The 23,165-nt window shown below is 38.6% G+C and overlaps 1 protein-coding gene, 2 non-coding genes and 1 pseudogene across 5 annotated transcripts; all 4 read left to right on the forward strand.

The window, feature by feature from the left end:
- The first annotated feature begins 5,474 nt into the window (after window positions 1–5,474).
- Window positions 5,475–5,593, forward strand: LOC127449696 (5S ribosomal RNA). Its single transcript, XR_007898786.1, has one exon. It is a non-coding gene; the product is annotated as a 5S ribosomal RNA (ribosomal RNA).
- A 669-nt stretch (window positions 5,594–6,262) lies between these two features.
- Window positions 6,263–6,371, forward strand: LOC127449710 (uncharacterized; annotated as a pseudogene).
- Window positions 6,372–7,033: 662 nt separating this feature from the next.
- LOC127449697 (5S ribosomal RNA) lies at window positions 7,034–7,152 on the forward strand. Its single transcript, XR_007898787.1, has one exon. It is a non-coding gene; the product is annotated as a 5S ribosomal RNA (ribosomal RNA).
- Window positions 7,153–7,911: 759 nt separating this feature from the next.
- Window positions 7,912–23,067, forward strand: LOC127449157 (uncharacterized). Of its 3 annotated transcripts, XR_007898673.1 has the most exons (3): window positions 7,912–9,170; window positions 15,476–15,713; window positions 22,804–23,067. XR_007898673.1 is itself a non-coding variant. In XM_051712391.1 (2 exons), exons 1-2 carry the CDS (start codon window positions 8,039–8,041, stop codon window positions 22,824–22,826), a joined length of 1,290 nt encoding a protein of 429 aa, XP_051568351.1. In that variant the 5' UTR covers window positions 7,912–8,038; the 3' UTR covers window positions 22,827–23,067. The 3 variants fall into 3 exon arrangements, 2 of the variants coding, with proteins under 2 accessions (XP_051568351.1, XP_051568350.1); XM_051712391.1 differs by lacking the exon at window positions 15,476–15,713 and having other exon boundaries at window positions 7,912–9,305; XM_051712390.1 differs by lacking the exon at window positions 7,912–9,170 and having other exon boundaries at window positions 14,323–15,713.
- The last annotated feature ends 98 nt before the right edge of the window (window positions 23,068–23,165 follow it).

Here is a 23,165-nt window from a genome sequence, read left to right on the forward strand (position 1 = left end):
TTCCGGGTGATGCACAGTCACCAGGTGAAAACATGTCGGTTGTGCATGAGCCCGGAACATCTGGTGAAAGATTGCCCTGATTTTAAGTGCTATAAGTGCGAGGAGAGGGGACACTTCGCACGGGACTGTAATGCCGTTAAGTGCCCGGAATGCCAAGAGTTTTTAAATAAATGCGTGTGTTGGATGGAAGAGGAGGAAGGATGGGGAGGAGAACAGGTGAACGGGCAAATGCATGAAAGCAACAACGAGGAGGAAAGAAACAACGAAGAGGAGCAAGAAGCAGAGAAACCACAACAAAAGGAAACAGAAGAGGAAACAAACAATGGAGAGGAGAGAGAAGACGGTAAAGAGAAAGAAAGCGATGAAGAACAAACACAAGGAGGAGATTCAGAGTGGACACTAATGGAAATATCTTCAAGATCTAAAACTTTTCTGGACGAGATGGACAAAGAGGGACAAAGAGAAAAGGAACAAAGCAAAGAAACGGACAGTGAAGGAGAGAATACGACAGAGGAGATGGAGAAGGACAGAGCGGGGAGAGGATTAATAAGAAGAAGATCGTTGAAGGTAACGCCAAATGTGAAAACTGCAAGGAAAAAAGTGCTGAAAACAGGACTAGTGAAATGTTTAAATAGGTATGAAGCGTTAAAGGATTTGGAGGAGGAAGGCTGAGATGATGGGTTTTAGGTATTTATTACTTTTCTCTTTAATGGTTTTAAGTTGTGTGACTTTTAATGCGAGAGGACTTTTGGACTTGAAAAAATTTGAAAAAGTCAAAGAAAAATGTAAAAGAGATGACATTATTGTGCTACAAGAAACAAATTGGAGAGAAAATGTGATGAATGATTATAAAAAGAGGTGGGAAGGAGGAATTTTATACAATAATGGAGACGGGAGGTTTGGGAGAGGTGTGGCTTTTTTAATGAAGGATGATGTTTTTAAAGTGAGTAAAATTGTATACAAAGATAAGATGGGGAAATGTATGGTGGTTGAGACAAAATATGAAGGAAGAGAATTGATTTTAGTAAATGTACATGCACCAACGGAGGAGAAGGAAAAGAAAGAGTTTTTTAATGTTTTAAGAAGTATTATAAAGAAGTACAAGGAAATAATAATGATGGGGGATTTTAACACTGTTTTTAGTAAACAGGATATGGCAGATGGTATGGTTTTTAAAAGTGACATGGGAAGGAAGGAGTTAAAAGCACTAATGGAGGAGAATAATTTGATAGATGTGTGGAGGGAAAGGAATGAAAAGAAAAGGGAATTTTCTAGAAGACAAATTGTAGGTAACTTTATGTGTCAAACAAGAATAGATATGGTTTTATGTACAAGAAATATAGAAGGGTTTATAGAGAAATTAAGGTATGAAGAAACAAGTTTGAGTGACCACAAGCCATTTTTCATACAGTTGGATTGGGATACAGGAAAAAGAGGGCCAGGTGTATGGGTTTTAAATTCAGACATTTTAAAAGATGAAGGTTATGTTTTAACAATAAAAGAGATGATTGAAACCGAAAAAGAAAACAGAATGTATGTAGAGGACAAAAGAATTTGGTGGGAGAATGTCAAATTTTTAGTGAAAAAATTCACTATCAGGTATTGTGTGTTAAAACAGAAATGTAAAAGGAATAAAGAAAAAAAGATAAGAGAAATATTGGAGAAGCAAATAGATGATGAACTACAAGATGTACAAAAAATAAAAGAAATACAGGAAGAACTGAAAGAGATGGAAGAAAATAAATATAAAGGGGCGATGTTGAGGAGTAAAGCAAAATATTTGGTTGAAGGGGAAAAATGCACAAAGTTTTTCTTTGATTTGGAAAGAAAAAAAGGAAGAGCCGAAATGATAAAAGGCATAAAAAAGGGAAATGGTGAAATAGTAGAAAAAAGTGGGGAAATTTTAAAAGAAGTAAAAGAATATTTTGAAAAGCTTTTTAGTGCAGAAGGGGTAATGGAGAGAGAAAAAATGGAACTAATAGGATTAATTAAAAAAAAAGTGGGCAAAGAAGAGAAGGAAGAGTGTGATCAAAGCATAAGTAAAGACGAGATAGAAAGAGCAATAAATGAATTGAACAAAAGGAAAAGTCCAGGCATTGATGGTTTAGGTAGTGAGTTTTATGTAACTTTTAAAAGCATCTTAATAAATGATTTAAGGGATGTTTATGAGGAGATTTTTAAAAAAGGAGAAATGATGTTAAGAATGGGTATGGGATTGATGAAGCTAATATATAAGAAGAAGGGAGAAAAAACAGAACTAAAAAACTATAGGCCTATCACAATGCTAAATACCGACTTGAAGATTTTAGCAAAAATTTTAGCAAATAGATTAAAAGAGATAATGCCAAAGATAATCACAACAAACCAGGTATATGGAGTAAAAGGGAAAGACATCGCGGATACAACAATGAGTATAAAAGACACGATAAGGTACATGAGAGAAAAAAAGAAAGAAGGGTACATAATTAGCTTAGATTTTGAAAAAGCATTTGACAGGGTGGAACATGAGTATCTTTTTGATATTTTAAGAAGTTTTGGGTTTGGGAAGAATTTTATTAAATGGATTCATATTTTATATAAGGGAGCATTGACAAGAATAAAATGTAATGGCTTTTTAACAAAATGTTTTAGAATAACACGATCAATAAGACAAGGTTGTCCTTTATCGGCTCTTTTATACTCGTTGGTGGCAGAACCGCTTGGATTAGCAATAAAACAAGAAAAGGGAATAAAAGGAATAGCGATTGAAGAAACCATAGAGGAGAATAAAATCTTTCAATATGCAGATGACACAACAATTATAGTTAAAGAAGAAGAAAGTGTGAAAAAAGTAATGGAAATAGTGCAGAGGTTTTGTAAGGGGTCAGGAGGAAAAGTGAATAAAGAGAAAACAGTGTACATGAGATTTGGAGAGACGGTGGACTTAACAGGGAATTTTAAATTTGCAGAAGTAAAAGAAATGAAGATTTTAGGGATTTTAATGGGGAAGGACGAAGAAAAAGTGAGAGAATCCCTGTGGGAAGAAATAGTGGGAAGCATTGAAAGAAGATTGAACTTTTGGAAACTGAGGACACTTAATCTAAAGGGGAAGGTTTTAATCCTGAATGTTTTAATGTCATCAAAATTGTGGTATTTTTTATATGTGACATCTATGCCAGTGTGGGTGGAAAAACGGCTGAAAAGATGTTTTTTAGATTTTTTATGGGAAGGGAAACCAGCGAGAATTGCGTACAATACTTTAATAGGGGTGGCGGAAAAGGGAGGTTTGGGATTAATGGATGTGGAGCAAAGGAAAAATAGTCTAAGAGTTAAATTGGTCAAAAAGTATCTGGATGAAGGAAACAAAGCAGAATGGAAAACATCAATTGAGTATTTTTTAAACAAATGTGGGAATTTCAATCTGGGGGACAATATTTTATGGATGAGAACAAAAGAGTGGATGACGGAGGCTTTGCCAAAGTTTTATAGAGAGGTTTTAAGTGCTTGGGGAAAATTTTTAGTTAATGTACGATACAATTTACATGGAAGAGAAAACATTTTAAATCAGCCTTTATTCCTAAACACTGGCATTTTAAATCAAGGGAAGGAAATCTATTTTAAAAAATGGTTGGAAGTTGGAATAGTTAAAGTGAGAGATGTTTTATATGAGTATAAAGAAGGTTTTTTACCGACCCAGTACATTAGAGATGTGATGGAGGAAGCTAAAGAAGAAATCAGTAGACAAGAAATAAAAAACAAGTACGAAATTATAAAAAATGCAATACCTAAGCAATGGACAAAAAAAATAGAAAATATGGAAGAGGGGAAAGATGAAAAGGATGTGTATGTAATACTGGGAGAGAAATTGTGGATTTTAAAAGAATGTACAGTGAAAATGTTTTATGGTTTTTTTAGAGATGCAGTTTTTAAGAAACCAAAGATAAGTGAGTTTTGGCAGAAAACATTTGAAGGTTTAAAAGAAGAAAATATTTGGAACAACATGAAAGGGAAGATTATTGAGATAAAATTGGAAAATTTGGAGTATTTTATCAGACAGAGAGTGATCTTTACAGATGCAATGTTAAATAGAATCGGAATGGAGCAAAGTGCTACATGCAAAGTATGCTGGGAGAAAGATGAAGGTTTTTTACATTTGTTTTTATACTGTAAAGCTTTGAAGGATTTTAATGAAAAATGTAAGAGAATTATTGGAGACTTGGAGGGGGAGCGAGAAGCAGAAGATAAAGAATGGAACAAGATTATAATGTTAGGGTGTGACAAAAAGAATAAAAACGGAAAGGTGATCAATTTGTTTGTAATGCTGATGAAAAGTGCGATTTGGGAAAGAAGAGTAGTGGCAAAACAAGAAAAAGTTGTACTGGATGTATGGTTGGTGTTGAAAAGAAGGTTGGAAAAATATATGGAATGTTTGTACTGTTATTTTAAAGAGGAACAGAGAATGGAGGAATTTTATAAGGTTTTTACTCCTGAGATTTACTTGGTCTTTAATGATTTTAATGTGGAAATGCCAGGAAGGGAATAATTTATTTTTAAAAATGTGTTTGTTTTAACTTGTTTTTAATGAAATGTTAACTGTATTGGGGATGTTTTTCTGTTTTGTTTTTGTTTTTGTTCTTTGTCTTTTATTTTAGTCTTATGACTAAGAAAGTAACACTTTTATGTGGCAAAGTATGTTTTATATGATGATATTTTTTCAAAAAAAAAAAAAAAAAAAAGCACGCCCGATCTCGTCTGATCTCGGAAGCTAAGCAGGGTTGGGCCTGGTTAGTACTTGGATGGGAGACCGCCTGGGAATACCAGGTGCTGTAAGCTTTTGCTTCTCCTGGATTGCTTGAACTCATACACTTCCCCCTGCCACAGCTGTGATTTTTATTCATTCATCCTTGGAAATAGGTTGGGGGGGATTCAGGTATTTTCTTTCAATTGTGCTTGCTCTGTGGCAAATGACAGCCAGGTCCTTTTTCTTGCCGCCTCCAGGGGGCAGTCCAGAGGCTGGTTTTATTTTTTTGCTGCCTCTTGACAGCAACACACAGAGCAGGAAAGTACAAACCAAGTGCTGTGCTGCCGCAAAATTTGTTGGACATTTTCCATAGAAAGTGTGCAGAGGTCTTTCTTTGAGTAGGGAAGAGTTTGCGTTGGCCCAGTGGCTTATTGCTACGTGTTGAGCGTTGGATTGTGCAGCCGAGTTTTCCCTCTTTTAGCAAACAACGTGGAAGCTAACGTACAGGTAAGCAGGAAAAGGCACTGTGGCCGGCTCCAATGAAATCGTATGTGCAGGAAGGAGGCACTTCACTTTTTTACAATTAATAAAACAACAAATAAATGAATGAATGAATGAATGACCGGTTGTCAGGACAGGGTCTGTTTTTCCTATCTTTTTTCTTTTTCTGAAACTACAGACCAAGACACGTGTCAAGGAGTGAGGCCCAGGCAGCGGGCTTTCTTTAAATAGCCCTCTGTTCACAGCAACTCTCGCTTACGGCCATACCACCCTGAGCACGCCCGATCTCGTCCGATCTCGGAAGCTAAGCAGGGTTGGGCCTGGTTAGTACTTGGATGGGAGACCGCCTGGGAATACCAGGTGCTGTAAGCTTTTGCTTCTCCTGGATTGCTTGAACTCATACACTTCCCCCTGCCACAGCTGTGATTTTTATTCATTCATCCTTGGAAATAGGTTGGGGGGATTCAGGTATTTTCTTTCAATTGTGCTTGCTCTGTGGCAAATGACAGCCAGGTCCTTTTTCTTGCCGCCTCCAGGGGGCAGTCCAGAGGCTGGTTTTATTTTTTTGCTGCCTCTTGACAGCAACACACAGAGCAGGAAAGTACAAACCAAGTGCTGTGCTGCCGCAAAATTTGTTGGACATTTTCCATAGAAAGTGTGCAGAGGTCTTTCTTTGAGTAGGGAAGAGTTTGCGTTGGCCCAGTGGCTTATTGCTACGTGTTGAGCGTTGGATTGTGCAGCCGAGTTTTCCCTCTTTTAGCAAACAACGTGGAAGCTAACGTACAGGTAAGCAGGAAAAGGCACTGTGGCCGGCTCCAATGAAATCGTATGTGCAGGAAGGAGGCACTTCACTTTTTTACAATTAATAAAACAACAAATAAATGAATGAATGAATGAATGAATGAATGACCGGTTGTCAGGACAGGGTCTGTTTTTCCTATCTTTTTTCTTTTTCTGAAACTACAGACCAAGACACGTGTCAAGGAGTGAGGCCCAGGCAGCGGGCTTTCTTTAAATAGCCCTCTGTTCACAGCAACTCTCGCTTACGGCCATACCACCCTGAGCACGCCCGATCTCGGAAGCTAAGCAGGGTTGGGCCTGTTTAGTACTTGGATGGGAGACCGCCTGGGAATACCAGGTGCTGTAAGCTTTTGCTTCTCCTGGATTGCTTGAACTCATACACTTCCCCCTGCCACAGCTGTGATTTTTATTCATTCATCCTTGGAAATAGGTTGGGGGGGATTCAGGTATTTTCTTTCAATTGTGCTTGCTCTGTGGCAAATGACAGCCAGGTCCTTTTTCTTGCCGCCTCCAGGGGGCAGTCCAGAGGCTGGTTTTATTTTTTTGCTGCCTCTTGACAGCAACACACAGAGCAGGAAAGTACAAACCAAGTGCTGTGCTGCCGCAAAATTTGTTGGACATTTTCCATAGAAAGTGTGCAGAGGTCTTTCTTTGAGTAGGGAAGAGTTTGCGTTGGCCCAGTGGCTTATTGCTACGTGTTGAGCGTTGGATTGTGCAGCCGAGTTTTCCCTCATTTAGCAAACAACGTGGAAGCTAACGTACAGGTAAGCAGGAAAAGGCACTGTGGCCGGCTCCAATGAAATCGTATGTGCAGGAAGGAGGCACTTCACTTTTTTACAATTAATAAAACAACAAATAAATGAATGAATGAATGAATGACCGGTTGTCAGGACAGGGTCTGTTTTTCCTATCTTTTTTCTTTTTCTGAAACTACAGACCAAGACACGTGTCAAGGAGTGAGGCCCAGGCAGCGGGCTTTCTTTAAATAGCCCTCTGTTCACAGCAACTCTCGCTTACGGCCATACCACCCTGAGCACGCCCGATCTCGTCCGATCTCGGAAGCTAAGCAGGGTTGGGCCTGGTTAGTACTTGGATGGGAGACCGCCTGGGAATACCAGGTGCTGTAAGCTTTTGCTTCTCCTGGATTGCTTGAACTCATACACTTCCCCCTGCCACAGCTGTGATTTTTATTCATTCATCCTTGGAAATAGGTTGGGGGGATTCAGGTATTTTCTTTCAATTGTGCTTGCTCTGTGGCAAATGACAGCCAGGTCCTTTTTCTTGCCGCCTCCAGGGGGCAGTCCAGAGGCTGGTTTTATTTTTTTGCTGCCTCTTGACAGCAACACACAGAGCAGGAAAGTACAAACCAAGTGCTGTGCTGCCGCAAAATTTGTTGGACATTTTCCATAGAAAGTGTGCAGAGGTCTTTCTTTGAGTAGGGAAGAGTTTGCGTTGGCCCAGTGGCTTATTGCTACGTGTTGAGCGTTGGATTGTGCAGCCGAGTTTTCCCTCTTTTAGCAAACAACGTGGAAGCTAACGTACAGGTAAGCAGGAAAAGGCACTGTGGCCGGCTCCAATGAAATCGTATGTGCAGGAAGGAGGCACTTCACTTTTTTACAATTAATAAAACAACAAATAAATGAATGAATGAATGAATGACCGGTTGTCAGGACAGGGTCTGTTTTTCCTATCTTTTTTCTTTTTCTGAAACTACAGACCAAGACACGTGTCAAGGAGTGAGGCCCAGGCAGCGGGCTTTCTTTAAATAGCCCTCTGTTCACAGCAACTCTCGCTTACGGCCATACCACCCTGAGCTCACATAGTGGTACAGTCCAGTGTGTTAGCAAGCAACAAAGCTACAGGAGAGTGTTTGTTTGGAGACTTTCTTTATATCATAGTGCTTTTGTTCTTATTTTTTTCGTGTGCTTCTATTTTTGAAAAGTTAGGTTTAATTCCAGTTGTTTTGCCCCCAACAGCTTTGCTGTTTGGGGGACCTTTCTGAGTTTAATATTACGGATGGATAGCACGGCTATGAACAAGATGATAGAACAAACGATGACGAGAAAGGAAATGGACACAAAGAATGAAGGTGAGGAGAGATGTAAAGACAAAGTTCAGCAAACTGAAAATGACAAAAGAAAGAGAAATCATAATGAGAAAGGACATGGAACAAGCAAAGGAATAGGAAGTGAACGACAAGAGAGTGTGAAGAACTGTGGTGAAGTGAGTGGAGAACAGAGAGTGAAATACTGCAAGGAGCTAACTGTGGAGGTGGAGGTGGAAGGAACTGAGAATGTTTCCATGATGGAATTACTGAAGGGGGTGAAGGAGCAATGTGGAGAAGTGATGGGCTGCAGAGTGAGAAGCGAAAGGATTTATGAACTAACAATGAAAGACAATGAGGCAAAGAGCAAACTAATGGATGGGGTGAGAATAAAAGGAGCGATGGTGCATGCCAGAGACATTATTAACAACGAGATGGTGGTGTCTTTTATAAATCTACCGGTGTATCTAGAAGATGAAAAGATATTCACTAAACTGGAGGAGTGGGGAGTAAAACCGATTTCAGCAATCAAACGGCGGATATGGCCTGGAACAGAGACAGCTGATGGAACAAGATTTCTAAAGGTTCGCTTCACTGAGCAAGTGCGGTCACTTCCATATTCTACAAAGTTTGAGACTTTGAGGGGCACGGAATATTTTCGTGTTATTCACGATAGACAAGTGCGTGTCTGTAGACTATGTATTAAACCAGGGCACATATTCAGAGAGTGCCCTGAGTTTAAATGCTTCAAATGTGGCAAGGAGGGACACTACGCGAGAGAGTGTGATGATCGAAGGGGAGAAGAAAGAGTGGAGGAAAGTGGACAAGAAGATGATGGTGAAAGAACAGAAAACAAGCGGACAGAGGAGCAGGACGAGGAGGTCGGCGATGATGTGGAGAGAGAGATGAAGGGCGAAGGCGAGGCTGGCGAAGGTGGAGATAAAATGGAATGGAGATATAGGTCTGAAAGTACGAGCGAGGATGGCGATGATGAGGAGGAGATGGAGCAGAAGGGAGAAAGCGAGGAGGGAGAAGAAGGTTGCGAGAAGGAGAGAGATGGAGTGGTGGAAAAGAAAGAAACAGTACAAGAGCCAAGATCAAGAAGTGGAGGAGTAAGGAGGGAGGAGGAGAGAGGAGTGGGCTTGAGAAGCGTGAAGATGACAACTAAGAGACTGAGTGCTAAGAGAAAGGCGAAGAAGGACAGAGAACGAGCTGAACAGATTAAAGAACAACGATCGGGTATGTGAGTTTTGTTTTAAATGAATGATTGACAACTCCTTTCTTTGTTTGTTTGCTCTCATGGCCACTGTAACTTCAATTAATGTAAATGGTTTAAGGGATAGGAAGAAGATGAAGGAGTGTTTGTTTATTTTTCGAAGTAATATTATTTGTTTACAAGAAACTAATTGGGATGAGGATAAGGTGAGAGAGGTGGGAGAGGAGTGGAAGGGAGACATATATTATAATAATGGGGCTAGGAATGCAAGGGGGTAGCAATAATGATTAAAAAAGACAGTGTAGAAGATATAAAGGAGGTGTACAAGGATCAGATAGGGAGGATTTTAGTAACTGAGTTTAAATATAAGAAGATAGAATTTAGATTAATTAATATTTATGTCCCAAACATAGAAATAGATAGGAGAGAAATTATAGAGGTGTTAAAAGAGTTAATTGTGGGGAGGTGTATTGTAGTAGGGGACTTTAATATTAAATGTAGTAGGCTTGATGTGGGGAAGGGGGTAAAATTTAGATGGGAGAAATCAAGGGTGATGTTGATGGAGGTGATGAGAGATAAAGGACTGATAGATGTTTGGAGGTATGAAAACCCAGAGAAGAGAGAATTCACTAGGAGACAGATGAGGAATGGGGTTTTAAAACAGAGTAGAATAGATTTAGTGTTAGTACAGGGGGAAATTATTAGGTATATAGATGGAATAAGGCACCAGGAAAATAGTTTAAGTGATCATGACGGGGTTAGGTTTAAAATTAAAGTAGGGAGTGAGGAGGTAGGGGGAGGGATGTGGATTTTGAATGCAGGGTATATTGAGGAGGAAGAATATGAGCAACAGATTAGGGATATTTTAGATAAGGAAAATGAGAGGATAGAGGTATATAAGGAAAGTAATAGGATAGATGATAGTATAGGGGGAAGATGGGAGAAGATAAAGAATAAAGTAAAACTAATTAGTATTAGGCATAGCAAGAAAAGGAGGGAAAAGATGAGGAAGGAAGAGAGGGTATTGAGAGAAAGATTGAGGGTGGAGTTGAGCAGAGCTGAAGATGAGGAGGGATATAGCATGGAAAAATATGTTAAGGTGAAGATGGAATTAGAGAAGTATGAGAGGGAGAAATGTAAAGGAGCAATCCTGAGAAGTAAGGCGAAGTATGCGCTGGAGGGTGAAAAGTGCACAGGGTACTTCCTAGGATTGGAGAAAAGGAGGCAGAGTAGGGCATATATAAATGAAATAAACACAAAGGAGGGAGGGGCAATAAAAGATTATGTGGATATATTGGAGAGGGTCCAGGAGTTTTACGGGGAGTTATACAAGAGGGGAGGAGTGGAGGAGAAAAGTATAGATGAAGTCCTAGAGAGTGTGGAAAGTGAGTTGAGTGAAGAAGATTGGAGGTGGTGTGATAGGAAAATAGATGAGGAAGAAGTGATAGAAGCAATAGACGGATTAAGAAGTGGGAAAAGCCCGGGAAGTGATGGGATAGGCATAGAGTGGTATAAAGTATATAAAAAAGAGATAGCACCAATACTAGTGGAGGTATTTAGGGGGATGGAAAGAACAGGGATAGTGCAGGATAGGATGGTAGAGGGGGTGATAACGTTAGTGTATAAGAAGGGGAATAAATTAGATTTAGAAAATTATAGGCCAATCAGTTTATTAAACGTGGATTATAAAATACTTACAAAATTATTAGCAAACAGGATAAAAAGAGTGATAGGCGACATAGTTCAACCAACACAGAGTTATAGCATACCAGGTAGGGATATAGCAGATACAATAGGGACAGTTAGGGATGTGATTGAGTATATGAAGCAAGACAAAATAGGGGGAATAGTGTTAGGGATAGATTGGAACAAGGCCTTCGATAGAGTAGAGCACCAATTTTTGTATAGGACATTAGAGAAGTTTGGTTTTGGGGGGAGAATGGTGGGATGGGTGAAGAGACTGTATGGAAGTGCACGGAGTTGTGTTAAAGTAAACGGAGTATTAACAGACACTTTTGAGGTGGGGAGGTCGGTGAGGCAAGGGTGTCCACTATCTGCATTATTATATGCTATTGTAGTGGAACCCCTGGCCACACTAATCAAAAGAGACAAAAGGGTAGAAGGGATTGAATTGCCATATGGAGGGAGATGCATAATAAACCAATATGCAGATGACACAACAATCACAGTGAGGGAGGGTGGAAGTGTGGTAAGGGTTTTAGAGTTAGTAAGGAAGTATGGGAGGGCATCTGGAGCTAAAATAAATAAAGATAAATCAGAAATAATGTACGTAGGAGAGGTAGAGAAAATAGACGTGGGATTTAGAGTGGAGGAAAAGTACATGAAGGTGTTGGGAGTGCATTTAGGGGTGGAAAGTAAAGAGGCGAGGGATATGACTTGGGCAGGGGTGATAAACAAGATAAGAATGGTATGTACAGCGTGGAGAGGGAGAAAGTTAAGATTAAAAGGGAAAATAATTGTTGTTAACAGTCTTCTGTTATCAGTATGTGTGTATGTGATGAGTGTTATTGAAATGCCAGAGTGGGTAATGAATGAGTTAAACAAAATTGTGTGTGATTTTATATGGGAAGGGAAGGGGGTGAAAATTGCACAGAAAACACTGGTGGGGAAGAGTTGGGAAGGAGGTTTAAACCTGATGGACTTAGAAATGAAAAAGACCGCAATGAGAATAAAAATTGTACAAAAATACATGGTAGGGAAGTGGAATTATGGGTGGAAGGAATGTTTAAGGAAGTACATTGATGATGTAGGAGGAATAGGTGATAATGGCTGGTACATGGGTTTTAAACAGTCAATGACTATAGGGATACCAGAAATTTACAGGGAGGTACTGGAGGCATGGAGGCGTTTTCTACCTAAGGTAGATTATGAGTGTGATGGAATACAAATGTTTGTAAACCTACCCCTGTTTTTAAATGAAAAGTTCAAATATAACAACAAAACGTTATATGAACCCAAATTCATGAAAAGTGGTATAAAGCAAGTAAAAGACATTATTTACGAGGTTATTCCAGGATTTCTTAGAGAGAATTGCATATATGACTCCGTAAGCGAATTTGAGGGGATGGAAAATAAAGAGAAGGTAAATAAAATTTATGAAAGAATAAAATCATGTATACCTGTGAAATGGGTTACTATCATTAAGAGACAGTGTGTTAATAAAAAAGAACAATGTATGCCTGAGATGTATGTGATGCAAGATGAAGAGAAATATAAAATAAAGGATATGAGTGTGAAAAAAGTGTATAGATGGTTAATAGTTGATGTACTAAAAAAGCCAGCAGCAGAAAAAGTGTGGTGCAGAGTGTTTGAAGACTTAGAGATAAAGAAAATATGGTCTAATTTAAATATAAAATATAACAGCATAGAATGTGAGAACAACGATTTCTTAATAAGGCACAACAGAATTTATACAAATGTGGTGTTAAATAAAATAAACAATGATGTAGATGTGATGTGTGATGTCTGTAGAAGTGGTCATGAGAGTTTTTTACATTATTTTTTGGAATGTGATGCTTTAGTTGATTTTTTCAATTTTTTGAAAGCGCTATTAAAAGAAAATTGGGATGTGGATTCTGATTCGGAGGAAGGGTGGAAGAAAATGTTTTTGTTTGGCTTGTTTGAAAAAAAGGAAAAAGTGAAATTTTATTTAATTAATTTTGTTTTAAGCCATGCCAGACTTGCAGTTGTTCTCAGAAGGAACTTTGCACACTTTGAGGGGAGGGCAGTAAAAATAAAAGATTTATTTAAAGCAATATTAAAGAGAGACATTGAATTGATCTGTGAATATGGAGGGAAGGAGGTAAAATAATTTTTTGTAAGTAGGAATAAGTTTATTCATGAAGGGGAGGCGGGAGGAATCTGCATTAATTGGTAAAAATCAGAAGGTTTAATTTCTTGTGCTATAATGATTTTGGAGTTCTAAATGAGATTTTATGAAAAAGAGCTATCTTTGGGTTGGGGAAATGTCAAAGGTATATATATATATATATATATATATATATATGCATATATCATGTGAAATGTTTTTTGGTTTTTGGTTTCTAGAATGATTATTTGGATGTAAAAGTACTGGTACTCTCTGTAAATATTATGTTGAATTATGAAAATGTAATTTTGTGAATTGAAAGAAAAAAAAAAAGATAAAAAAAATAAAAGAGCACGCCCGATCTCGTCCGATCTCGGAAGCTAAGCAGGGTTGGGCCTGGTTAGTACTTGGATGGGAGACCGCCTGGGAATACCAGGTGCTGTAAGCTTTTGCTTCTCCTGGATTGCTTGAACTCATACACTTCCCCCTGCCACAGCTGTGATTTTTATTCATTCATCCTTGGAAATAGGTTGGGGGGGATTCAGGTATTTTCTTTCAATTGTGCTTGCTCTGTGGCAAATGACAGCCAGGTCCTTTTTCTTGCCGCCTCCAGGGGGCAGTCCAGAGGCTGGTTTTATTTTTTTGCTGCCTCTTGACAGCAACACACAGAGCAGGAAAGTACAAACCAAGTGCTGTGCTGCCGCAAAATTTGTTGGACATTTTCCATAGAAAGTGTGCAGAGGTCTTTCTTTGAGTAGGGAAGAGTTTGCGTTGGCCCAGTGGCTTATTGCTACGTGTTGAGCGTTGGATTGTGCAGCCGAGTTTTCCCTCTTTTAGCAAACAACGTGGAAGCTAACATACAGGTAAGCAGGAAAAGGCACTGTGGCCGGCTCCAATGAAATCGTATGTGCAGGAAGGAGGCACTTCACTTTTTTACAATTAATAAAACAACAAATAAATGAATGAATGAATGAATGACCGGTTGTCAGGACAGGGTCTGTTTTTCCTATCTTTTTTCTTTTTCTGAAACTACAGACCAAGACACGTGTCAAGGAGTGAGGCCCAGGCAGCGGGCTTTCTTTAAATAGCCCTCTGTTCACAGCAACTCTCGCTTACGGCCATACCACCCTGAGCTCACATAGTGGTACAGTCCAGTGTGTTAGCAAGCAACAAAGCTACAGGAGAGTGTTTGTTTGGAGACTTTCTTTATATCATAGTGCTTTTGTTCTTATTTTTTTCGTGTGCTTCTATTTTTGAAAAGTTAGGTTTAATTCCAGTTGTTTTGCCCCCAACAGCTTTGCTGTTTGGGGGACCTTTCTGAGTTTAATATTACGGATGGATAGCACTGCTATGAACAAGATGATAGAACAAATGATGACGAGAATTGAAATGGACACAAAGAATGAAGGTGAGGAGAGATGTAAAGACAAAGTTCAGCAAACTGAAAATGACAAAAGAAAGAGAAATCATAATGAGAAAGGACATGGAACAAGCAAAGGAATAGGAAGTGAACGACAAGAGAGTGTGAAGAACTGTGGTGAAGTGAGTGGAGAACAGAGAGTGAAATACTGCAAGGAGCTAACTGTGGAGGTGGAGGTGGAAGGAACTGAGAATGTTTCCATGATGGAATTACTGAAGGGGGTGAAGGAGCAATGTGGAGAAGTGATGGGCTGCAGAGTGAGAAGCGAAAGGATTTATGAACTAACAATGAAAGACAATGAGGCAAAGAGCAAACTAATGGATGGGGTGAGAATAAAAGGAGCGATGGTGCATGCCAGAGACATTATTAACAACGAGATGGTGGTGTCTTTTATAAATCTACCGGTGTATCTAGAAGATGAAAAGATATTCACTAAACTGGAGGAGTGGGGAGTAAAACCGATTTCAGCAATCAAACGGCGGATATGGCCTGGAACAGAGACAGCTGATGGAACAAGATTTCTAAAGGTTCGCTTCACTGAGCAAGTGCGGTCACTTCCATATTCTACAAAGTTTGAGACTTTGAGGGGCACGGAATATTTTCGTGTTATTCACGATAGACAAGTGCGTGTCTGTAGACTATGTATTAAACCAGGGCACATATTCAGAGAGTGCCCTGAGTTTAAATGCTTCAAATGTGGCAAGGAGGGACACTACGCGAGAGAGTGTGATGATCGAAGGGGAGAAGAAAGAGTGGAGGAAAGTGGACAAGAAGATGATGGTGAAAGAACAGAAAACAAGCGGACAGAGGAGCAGGACGAGGAGGTCGGCGATGATGTGGAGAGAGAGATGAAGGGCGAAGGCGAGGCTGGCGAAGGTGGAGATAAAATGGAATGGAGATATAGGTCTGAAAGTACGAGCGAGGATGGCGATGATGAGGAGGAGATGGAGCAGAAGGGAGAAAGCGAGGAGGGAGAAGAAGGTTGCGAGAAGGAGAGAGATGGAGTGGTGGAAAAGAAAGAAACAGTACAAGAGCCAAGATCAAGAAGTGGAGGAGTAAGGAGGGAGGAGGAGAGAGGAGTGGGCTTGAGAAGCGTGAAGATGACAACTAAGAGACTGAGTGCTAAGAGAAAGGCGAAGAAGGACAGAGAACGAGCTGAACAGATTAAAGAACAACGATCGGGTATGTGAGTTTTGTTTTAAATGAATGATTGACAACTCCTTTCTTTGTTTGTTTGCTCTCATGGCCACTGTAACTTCAATTAATGTAAATGGTTTAAGGGATAGGAAGAAGATGAAGGAGTGTTTGTTTATTTTTCGAAGTAATATTATTTGTTTACAAGAAACTAATTGGGATGAGGATAAGGTGAGAGAGGTGGGAGAGGAGTGGAAGGGAGACATATATTATAATAATGGGGCTAGGAATGCAAGGGGGGTAGCAATAATGATTAAAAAAGACAGTGTAGAAGATATAAAGGAGGTGTACAAGGATCAGATAGGGAGGATTTTAGTAACTGAGTTTAAATATAAGAAGATAGAATTTAGATTAATTAATATTTATGTCCCAAACATAGAAATAGATAGGAGAGAAATTATAGAGGTGTTAAAAGAGTTAATTGTGGGGAGGTGTATTGTAGTAGGGGACTTTAATATTAAATGTAGTAGGCTTGATGTGGGGAAGGGGGTAAAATTTAGATGGGAGAAATCAAGGGTGATGTTGATGGAGGTGATGAGAGATAAAGGACTGATAGATGTTTGGAGGTATGAAAACCCAGAGAAGAGAGAATTCACTAGGAGACAGATGAGGAATGGGGTTTTAAAACAGAGTAGAATAGATTTAGTGTTAGTACAGGGGGAAATTATTAGGTATATAGATGGAATAAGGCACCAGGAAAATAGTTTAAGTGATCATGACGGGGTTAGGTTTAAAATTAAAGTAGGGAGTGAGGAGGTAGGGGGAGGGATGTGGATTTTGAATGCAGGGTATATTGAGGAGGAAGAATATGAGCAACAGATTAGGGATATTTTAGATAAGGAAAATGAGAGGATAGAGGTATATAAGGAAAGTAATAGGATAGATGATAGTATAGGGGGAAGATGGGAGAAGATAAAGAATAATGTAAAACTAATTAGTATTAGGCATAGCAAGAAAAGGAGGGAAAAGATGAGGAAGGAAGAGAGGGTATTGAGAGAAAGATTGAGGGTGGAGTTGAGCAGAGCTGAAGATGAGGAGGGATATAGCATGGAAAAATATGTTAAGGTGAAGATGGAATTAGAGAAGTATGAGAGGGAGAAATGTAAAGGAGCAATCCTGAGAAGTAAGGCGAAGTATGCGCTGGAGGGTGAAAAGTGCACAGGGTACTTCCTAGGATTGGAGAAAAGGAGGCAGAGTAGGGCATATATAAATGAAATAAACACAAAGGAGGGAGGGGCAATAAAAGATTATGTGGATATATTGGAGAGGGTCCAGGAGTTTTACGGGGAGTTATACAAGAGGGGAGGAGTGGAGGAGAAAAGTATAGATGAAGTCCTAGAGAGTGTGGAAAGTGAGTTGAGTGAAGAAGATAGGAGGTGGTGTGATAGGAAAATAGATGAGGAAGAAGTGATAGAAGCAATAGACGGATTAAGAAGTGGGAAAAGCCCGGGAAGTGATGGGATAGGCATAGAGTGGTATAAAGTATATAAAAAAGAGATAGCACCAATACTAGTGGAGGTATTTAGGGGGATGGAAAGAACAGGGATAGTGCAGGATAGGATGGTAGAGGGGGTGATAACATTAGTGTATAAGAAGGGGAATAAATTAGATTTAGAAAATTATAGGCCAATCAGTTTATTAAACGTGGATTATAAAATACTTACAAAATTATTAGCAAACAGGATAAAAAGAGTGATAGGCGACATAGTTCTACCAACACAGAGTTATAGCATACCAGGTAGGGATATAGCAGATACAATAGGGACAGTTAGGGATGTGATTGAGTATATGAAGCAAGACAAAATAGGGGGAATAGTGTTAGGGATAGATTGGAACAAGGCCTTCGATAGAGTAGAGCACCAATTTTTGTATAGGACATTAGAGAAGTTTGGTTTTGGGGGGAGAATGGTGGGATGGGTGAAGAGACTGTATGGAAGTGCACGGAGTTGTGTTAAAGTAAACGGAGTATTAACAGACACTTTTGAGGTGGGGAGGTCGGTGAGGCAAGGGTGTCCACTATCTGCATTATTATATGCTATTGTAGTGGAACCCCTGGCCACACTAATCAAAAGAGACAAAAGGGTAGAAGGGATTGAATTGCCATATGGAGGGAGATGCATAATAAACCAATATGCAGATGGCACAACAATCACAGTGAGGGAGGGTGGAAGTGTGGTAAGGGTTTTAGAGTTAGTAAGGAAGTATGGGAGGGCATCTGGAGCTAAAATAAATAAAGATAAATCAGAAATAATGTACGTAGGAGAGGTAGAGAAAATAGACGTGGGATTTAGAGTGGAGGAAAAGTACATGAAGGTGTTGGGAGTGCATTTAGGGGTGGAAAGTAAAGAGGCGAGGGATATGACTTGGGCAGGGGTGATAAACAAGATAAGAATGGTATGTACAGCGTGGAGAGGGAGAAAGTTAAGATTAAAAGGGAAAATAATTGTTGTTAACAGTCTTCTGTTATCAGTATGTGTGTATGTGATGAGTGTTATTGAAATGCCAGAGTGGGTAATGAATGAGTTAAACAAAATTGTGTGTGATTTTATATGGGAAGGGAAGGGGGTGAAAATTGCACAGAAAACACTGGTGGGGAAGAGTTGGGAAGGAGGTTTAAACCTGATGGACTTAGAAATGAAAAAGACCGCAATGAGAATAAAAATTGTACAAAAATACATGGTAGGGAAGTGGAATTATGGGTGGAAGGAATGTTTAAGGAAGTACATTGATGATGTAGGAGGAATAGGTGATAATGGCTGGTACATGGGTTTTAAACAGTCAATGACTATAGGGATACCAGAAATTTACAGGGAGGTACTGGAGGCATGGAGGCGTTTTCTACCTAAGGTAGATTATGAGTGTGATGGAATACAAATGTTTGTAAACCTACCCCTGTTTTTAAATGAAAAGTTCAAATATAACAACAAAACGTTATATGAACCCAAATTCATGAAAAGTGGTATAAAGCAAGTAAAAGACATTATTTACGAGGTTATTCCAGGATTTCTTAGAGAGAATTGCATATATGACTCCGTAAGCGAATTTGAGGGGATGGAAAATAAAGAGAAGGTAAATAAAATTTATGAAAGAATAAAATCATGTATACCTGTGAAATGGGTTACTATCATTAAGAGACAGTGTGTTAATAAAAAAGAACAATGTATGCCTGAGATGTATGTGATGCAAGATGAAGAGAAATATAAAATAAAGGATATGAGTGTGAAAAAAGTGTATAGATGGTTAATAGTTGATGTACTAAAAAAGCCAGCAGCAGAAAAAGTGTGGTGCAGAGTGTTTGAAGACTTAGAGATAAAGAAAATATGGTCTAATTTAAATATAAAATATAACAGCATAGAATGTGAGAACAACGATTTCTTAATAAGGCACAACAGAATTTATACAAATGTGGTGTTAAATAAAATAAACAATGATGTAGATGTGATGTGTGATGTCTGTAGAAGTGGTCATGAGAGTTTTTTACATTATTTTTTGGAATGTGATGCTTTAGTTGATTTTTTCAATTTTTTGAAAGCGCTATTAAAAGAAAATTGGGATGTGGATTCTGATTCGGAGGAAGGGTGGAAGAAAATGTTTTTGTTTGGCTTGTTTGAAAAAAAGGAAAAAGTGAAATTTTGTTTAATTAATTTTGTTTTAAGCCATGCCAGACTTGCAGTTGTTCTCAGAAGGAACTTTGCACACTTTGAGGGGAGGGCAGTAAAAATAAAAGATTTATTTAAAGCAATATTAAAGAGAGACATTGAATTGATCTGTGAATATGGAGGGAAGGAGGTAAAAGAATTTTTTGTAAGTAGGAATAAGTTTATTCATGAAGGGGAGGCGGGAGGAATCTGCATTAATTGGTAAAAATCAGAAGGTTTAATTTCTTGTGCTATAATGATTTTGGAGTTCTAAATGAGATTTTATGAAAAAGAGCTATCTTTGGGTTGGGGAAATGTCAAAGGTATATATATTTATATATATATATGCATATATCATGTGAAATGTTTTTTGGTTTTTGGTTTCTAGAATGATTATTTGGATGTAAAAGTACTGGTACTCTTTGTAAATATTATGTTGAATTATGAAAATATAATTTTGTGAATTGAAAGAAAAAGAAAAAAGAAAAAAAAAAAAGAGCGCGCCCGATCTCGTCCGATTTCGGAAGCTAAGCAGGGTTGGGCCTGGTTAGTACTTGGATGGGAGACCGCCTGGGAATACCAGGTGCTGTAAGCTTTTGCTTCTCCTGGATTGCTTGAACTCATACACTTCCCCCTGCCACAGCTGTGATTTTTATTCATTCATCCTTGGAAATAGGTTGGGGGGGATTCAGGTATTTTCTTTCAATTGTGCTTGCTCTGTGGCAAATGACAGCCAGGTCCTTTTTCTTGCCGCCTCCAAGAGATTGAAACATTTATGTTTCCCCCTGCATTTTAAAATGTCCTGCTGTATTTAAAGTTTAATAAAATTCGATTTTTTCAACTTTTTCCTCCTGCTTGCTTTTTTCGTGTTTATATGTATTCTTTAGTGCCTCTGCTTCATCTGTTGATTTTTCAAGTGTTTGAGGATGTGTTTTGTGTTGTTTAACATTAGTACATTCACACAAAAAAAATTTTATTCACACTATAGTTCTTTGTTTTCTGTCAAAGTTATCACACCATCGTTAGAATAAGGAATACATTTAATGGACACAAAATATGAAAGCTTTAGGGTAAACATTTGTTGAATAAATGAGAAAAACCCCAAAAGCTCCTCTTTACTTCAGTTTGCCCTACTGTAAGAAACAACAATGCGTATGTCTTGCACAATTACATTTGTTTGTTTAAATAAATACTCAGTCAGCATAGTTAAGGACAACACCAATTCCTGCTGGACTGTTCTCCCCAATACCATCTGGTAAATGGAGCATTCTTACAAGGACTGAGTCTGTGAAACAAACAAATATGTAGCCTACCACTTAACATTTGTTTTCCAAATAGAGAGTGAAATAGAGCGCACTATGAAGCGGTATAGGCTACGTTTCGTACAGTATTGCAGTGTGATCATTTTGCAGTTTAAATCCAAGATACTACAGAAATGATAAGATTTAATAGGATGGTATTTTGAATATTGTCAAATGAAAAACCATTTCCTTGTGTCATCATTGGCTCATCCCAAACCTGCTGCTCAGTAGACAGCAAATCTGTCCCGTAGCTGACGCGGCCTCTGTCCTGTGCGTTAAGAAACGAAAACAAAACGGAACTTGACATTTTAAACAGCACGCAAATTATTAATTACCGTCCTTTATATTCGAATGAGGTAAGAATTCAACCCAGTCCAATGTTTCTTGTTTGCTGCATGGGTGTTTCTCAATATGACGCGCCCCCCGAGCTGAGTGCTTCCAGCCAGTGATAATAACAGACATTAGTTATTTTAAGTAAAGTATTGTCATGCGTGGATAATGTAGGCTATACGCTTTGTAAAGGAAACAATGCAAGCAATTGACTGCATGTGGATTTTTTTATTATTTGTTTATTTATTTTGTTATTTCATCTATAGGAAGAGCGGAATTGGTCCCGTAATCGTTTTGGTTTCATATATGGAATGGCGGGAGGTTCAAAGTAGTTCCGTAGCCATTTGTTACATTTCAATGCGGGGACGTTTCTTCCGGTCGCTTTGCTTGCATTGTTTTTATATTGATGATACATTTCACAATGCTGGTCAAGCTGGGCCAACGTATGTTTTAAAACTGCTCTCTTAAGGTCAAAGGCAAAGCTAGTTATCAGATATTCCTGGTGGGTTTGTATTGGCTTCTTCTGTCCGTAGGCTCGAACATGAGCCCGCCGCTGTTTCACAATGAGATTTAAAAGCACTGTACGATTTTGGCTACGAATTTGAGGCATATTTTAGCGATCGTAAAAGATTTCAATCGGAACGATTTGGACCAAAGTCTATCGACGTGTATCGTACAGTCTGACATAATGTCGCACAGTGTGTGTTTTACCAAAGATCACAAGGGGATAATCTTAAAGTCTGACAGGCAACAATCGTTACATATAAATATACACACACACGCACGCGCGATTTTACGCGTCTTTACAAGTCAATAACGTTATTAAAAAATAAATTAAAATACAATTTCTTGAACACCTCTACTATAATGTACATGTTTTAAATTTCTGTGTTGAAAGTCATTTTGATATTTTCGAGGCCTACAGTCAAAAATGACCGTCCTGAGATGGTAAAATAAAAACGAAGAAAAAACTGAAATTCTTCAAGTGTTGGCATAAGTAGTTTGGAACATTTGTTATTGTTATTTCTTAAATAATCAGTGAAACAATTTTGTATTAAATATTTATATTTGAAAAACCAGTGTCCAATTCAGATGGTGTAGCCTAACCAACATGCAGGGAGCCATTCTGTTGTCATCTGGGAAAACAATTAATAAATGTAAAACACAGAGATCCCCTTTTGACCCTCTTGACTGTGTATTAAGAGATTTTTAAAGTTTGAAAAAAATATCAAATAGTCAGCCTTTTTTTTTTTTTTTTTTTTTTTTTTTTTTTTTTTTAAATGGCACATTTTGTTAAGGTCAGATGGAGTAAACCGGGGCAGACTGGGAAGAGAAAACGGCCTGGGTCTTTACATAGACACTGGCCCAAAAGTTGTTGAGCACCGGGAAAAGTCCCAGTTCTCCCGATGGCCAGTCCGCCCCTGGAGTAACCCTGAAAAACTTCTTGATATTCGTGACACAAAAATTAAATATATATTTGTAAATAATAATAATAATGTTTGAAATATTTTTTTAATGAGTTAATTGTGTTTACAAGGTACAAGGAAAGTATTTAACTGGCATTTACTTAAGGCTTACACCACTTGACATTTTTACAATTTATGAAACTGGCATTGACACAAATATTATATTTCTACAACCTGACAAGTGTTTTAAACTAGATTTTTTTTTTAAAGATTTCTCAATTTTATCACCTTATTGGACAATCTCATATGTCAATGACCGATACAAAGGTAAAAATCTTACAAATTAACTTACATTTCTAGAAAGACAAATTAACTACAAATAATACATATTTTTATTTATAAGGCAGCAGAAGGGATAGTGTGTGACAGGTGTTCATGGGGCTGATGGCGGGATGGCCCACTTTGATACAGAATACCATCGCCTGGAGGCGTCCTACAGCGATTCCCCTCCTGGAGAAGAGAACCTGCTGGTGCATGTACCAGAGGGATCCAAATGTAAAATACAGACCCCCACACATCTAAATAAAGCAACTATACAAGACAGTTTATGTGCCAAATTCTATAAGAGCCATGTACCTTGCCTTATTATGTGCAATGGATACACTGATCAGCCACAACATTAAAACCACCTTCCTAATATTGTGTAGGTCCCCCTCGTGCCACCAAAACAGCACCAACCCGCATTCTGAGATGCGATTCTTCTCA

The sequence above is a fragment of the Myxocyprinus asiaticus genome, chromosome 12 (assembly GCF_019703515.2).
Source record: "Myxocyprinus asiaticus isolate MX2 ecotype Aquarium Trade chromosome 12, UBuf_Myxa_2, whole genome shotgun sequence".
Lineage (NCBI taxonomy): Eukaryota > Metazoa > Chordata > Actinopteri > Cypriniformes > Catostomidae > Myxocyprinus > Myxocyprinus asiaticus.

Excerpts from the sequence above, each read along its gene's own strand:
- LOC127449157 (XM_051712391.1), top strand. The coding sequence starts at position 8,039 with ATGGATAGCACGGCTATGAACAAGATGATAGAACAAACGATGACGAGA. Across the intron at positions 9,306-22,803 it reads GATTAAAGAACAACGATCGG|GCAGCAGAAGGGATAGTGTG; the intron begins GTATGTGAGTTT and ends TTTATTTATAAG.